The sequence below is a fragment of the Empidonax traillii genome, unplaced genomic scaffold (assembly GCF_003031625.1).
Source record: "Empidonax traillii isolate 1590-97213 ecotype Southwest subspecies unplaced genomic scaffold, ASM303162v1 scaffold2542:size25299, whole genome shotgun sequence".
Taxonomy (NCBI): Eukaryota; Metazoa; Chordata; class Aves; order Passeriformes; family Tyrannidae; genus Empidonax; species Empidonax traillii.
The window spans coordinates 1-3,125 of record NW_020957735.1 but is presented as its reverse complement, the minus strand read 5'-3'; the positions used below and the strand labels follow the sequence as shown (position 1 = coordinate 3,125).

General features: G+C 47.7%; 1 protein-coding gene across 1 annotated transcript; it reads left to right on the top strand.

Moving 5' to 3' along the window:
• Positions 1-566: 566 nt before the first annotated feature.
• On the top strand, positions 567-2,818 carry LOC114072038 (phosphatidylcholine:ceramide cholinephosphotransferase 1-like). Its single transcript, XM_027909955.1, has 2 exons — positions 567-754; positions 2,603-2,818. The coding sequence occupies exons 1-2, from the start codon at positions 701-703 to the stop codon at positions 2,783-2,785; spliced, it is 237 nt and encodes a 78-aa protein (XP_027765756.1). The 5' UTR covers positions 567-700; the 3' UTR covers positions 2,786-2,818.
• The last annotated feature ends 307 nt before the right edge of the window (positions 2,819-3,125 follow it).

The window sequence follows — 3,125 nt, the reverse complement described above, 5'->3', positions numbered from 1 at the left end:
TCTCTGTATCCACCAGGGATTAGCTGGCAACCCTCAGGAATAAATGTCTTTGCAGCTGTGGCTGCTTGCCTGGAGAGTGGCTTCCCCTGCAGACACCCTGTGCTGTGGCCAGGGCAGCTCTGCAGTTGCAGTTTGGAGGTTTCCTTGCTGATGTGAATTGCTTCCTTTGTAGTGCTGCTCAGGAGCGGTCTGTTCTCACCTCCTTCAGGTTATCCAAGCTGAAACAAACTTCCTCCTTTTCACCTTAGAATGAAAATACTGTGACTTTATCCCCTGCCTTGAATAGGAAATTAGTGACAGCCCCCAGCTAATGGAGGGGTTTGGGGCTCGAAATCCCCTTTTAATGTCTTCAGCACCCGATCTGCGCAGGCCTTTGTGTTCTAATCCTTAGATTTCCTGTAATCACCTCCGTGGGTCATGTTACATGAGTTGCTCTTGTGTTCCTGACCTGGAAAGCGTGGGAATGTTTGTGGAGCAGTTCAGTATTCTCAGGTGTAAGCCGATACCCTCACGAGTTCCAAAAGCATCAGAAGCAAACAGTTGGTGGTTTGTTTTATTTACCTTTTGTGTGGTTTGTTTGCCTCGAGTGACCTCCTTATTTTGATCCTCTATTTTTTTTCCCCCCCCCTCTCCCAGGTCTATAATTAGCAGAAGATTTTTCTGTATAGTTGGCACACTGTACCTGTACCGGTGTATTACAATGTACGTGACCACGCTCCCAGTACCTGGAATGCATTTCAAGTGTTCTCCAAAGGTAAACTGCTTCTGGCTGCCTTCCCATGTTCTTAATCTGCATGTTTCCCCCTTGGCCTGCCCTTAACCAAAACTACCAGCAACACTTTGTCGGGAGTTGTTTCTGAGGGTGGGCAGGCCCTGGCACAGGTTGCCCAGAGAAGCTGTGGCTGCCCCTGGATCCCTGGAAGTGTCCAAGGCCAGGTTGGACGGGGCTTGGAGCAACCTGGGATAGTGGAAGTTGTCCCTGATCTTAAAGGTGCCTTCCAACCCAAACCGTTCTGTGATTCTAATTTGAGAACACTGGTTTGGTGTGACAGGGACATCCTTCCGCAGATAATTGGCTGCCCTTCTTGGTGGAGGTGGTGACAGGTGTTTTGGGGGGCAGTGCAGTCGTTCCCACCCTTTTCAAAACTCTGATTTACACCATTTCTGTGGCATTTTCAACTAATTTGCACGATCAGCAATTTTCTGTCTCCACCAAAGCGGTTGAAGGTGTGCAGCCTGCAGGTGTGCCACGTGTGAGACTCATTTATTTCAAACCACCTCAGTGTGTGGAATCCAAATATCATTTGTGCTTGAAAATGGGCCCCAAGAGGCTTTCCTGAGGCTGGTGGAACTCTGTCCACTGCATGTGTTTTTGCAGCTGTGGTAGCACAAGGAGCTTGTCACCTCCTCCCGGATGTAGCACTGACTCACGTTTGTTGTGCCAAGGAATAAAGTGGCCTTGCAAAAGCCGTGGATGAAACCAGGCTACTGGGACAGAGGTGCATTGGACAAGCCCCTTGTGGTCAGCCTGGAAGGGTAATTCACCTGCTTGGGGTGGAGAATGGGGCAGGGTTGTTGCATCCGTCTCATGCCACCCAAAATATCTTAGTGTGCACAGCCGTAAATTGAGTGACAGGCAGTAAAATCCCCGCTGTGACTTGGGGCATGTGCTGCCGTTGCTTGGGTGAGGATTGGCAGGTACAAACAAAGCTGAACTGCTTCAGTTCCTTAGGGAAATCAAGCCAGTGAATGTACCAGCACCAGTACTTTGCCAAGGCAGGATGTTTGCCAAGCCATGTGTGGCTTTTAGAGGGGCCCAGAGTTTTTGGAAGGAGAAGAGAGCGGGAGAGGAGTCAACACTTTGTTTGATCAGTCATCTGTTATGAAATTAAAAAAAAAGAACACAGGTACTTATGGGCTGAAGTGAATAAATCTGCCACTTTGGGGAATTTACAGTGTTGGCAAATCCTTCTCATTACTCAAGTAGAGGCAAGCTCGTACTGTTGCCCCGATCAGATTAATGATTGACTGGTTTTTCTGGAAAGCTATAAATGCACTGGTGGGAAAAGAATAACTTCTCAGCACCTTATTGAGTTATATACAGTTCTGAAGAGTGGGCTTTGGGGAGCGTTTTAATGTTTGTAATGAAGAGTTAGCAGGAAATGTTTAATTCCTACAAAGAACCTGCCGAAGTCCGTCAGAAACTCTCTAATTGCCACTTCTTGAAGTTGGGCACCGTGCTCTGACAGACACCACACGCATTTCTGTCAGACTGTGAAACGGAAAGAGAGAACTTTGAAGACTTTTCCGAGGTGGCCTTAGGGTTTGGAGCGAGATACTCTTCATCAAATCTTGGTTTTGGCAGCTGGATGTACAGTTCATGCTGGTTTCTGTTAGATTATCATCAGTTAGGGCATTGCCCCTTGAACAGAAGGAAAACCTCACATGAACATCAGCTATAATAGGTGCAAAGCATCAGTGAACTCCTGTCTCGCTTCCAGAAGAAACGAAAGGCAGAGTCGCTGGCTAAACCCTTTGCTTTAAACTCTGGCAGGTTAAAGCTGATATTTTACTGTGCTTTTGTGTTTTCCTCTTCCCCCAGCTTTTTGGAGACTGGGAATCTCACCTGCGAAGGATAATGAAATTGATCGCTGGTGGAGGATTGTCCATCACGGGATCCCACAACATGTGCGGCGACTACCTGTACAGCGGCCACACCGTCATCCTCACCCTCACATACCTGTTCATCAAAGAGTGTGAGTTCCTGGCTGTTCCTGGTGTATAATTCCGTCCTGATTGAGGGAATCACTGTTGTGCTCGTTGGTAAATGCAGTTAGCGTTAAAATTTAAGTGGTTCACTCAGGGTGAGAGGAAGTGGCCTCAGGTTGTGCTGAGTGGGGTTAGGCTGGATATTAGGCTGGATATTTTACAGGGGATTCTATGAGGGCCTGAAGACAGCCTACGGTCCTACACACCAGGTTCAAAGCCCTCTACTCAGTACAGATGGCCAAACTATTCTCACAGATAAAGTCTCCATTCTGAATCGATGGTCCGAACACTTCCAGACTCTCTTCAGTACTAGCCGTGTAGTTCAGGACTCAGCAATGCAGTTCATTTCACAACAA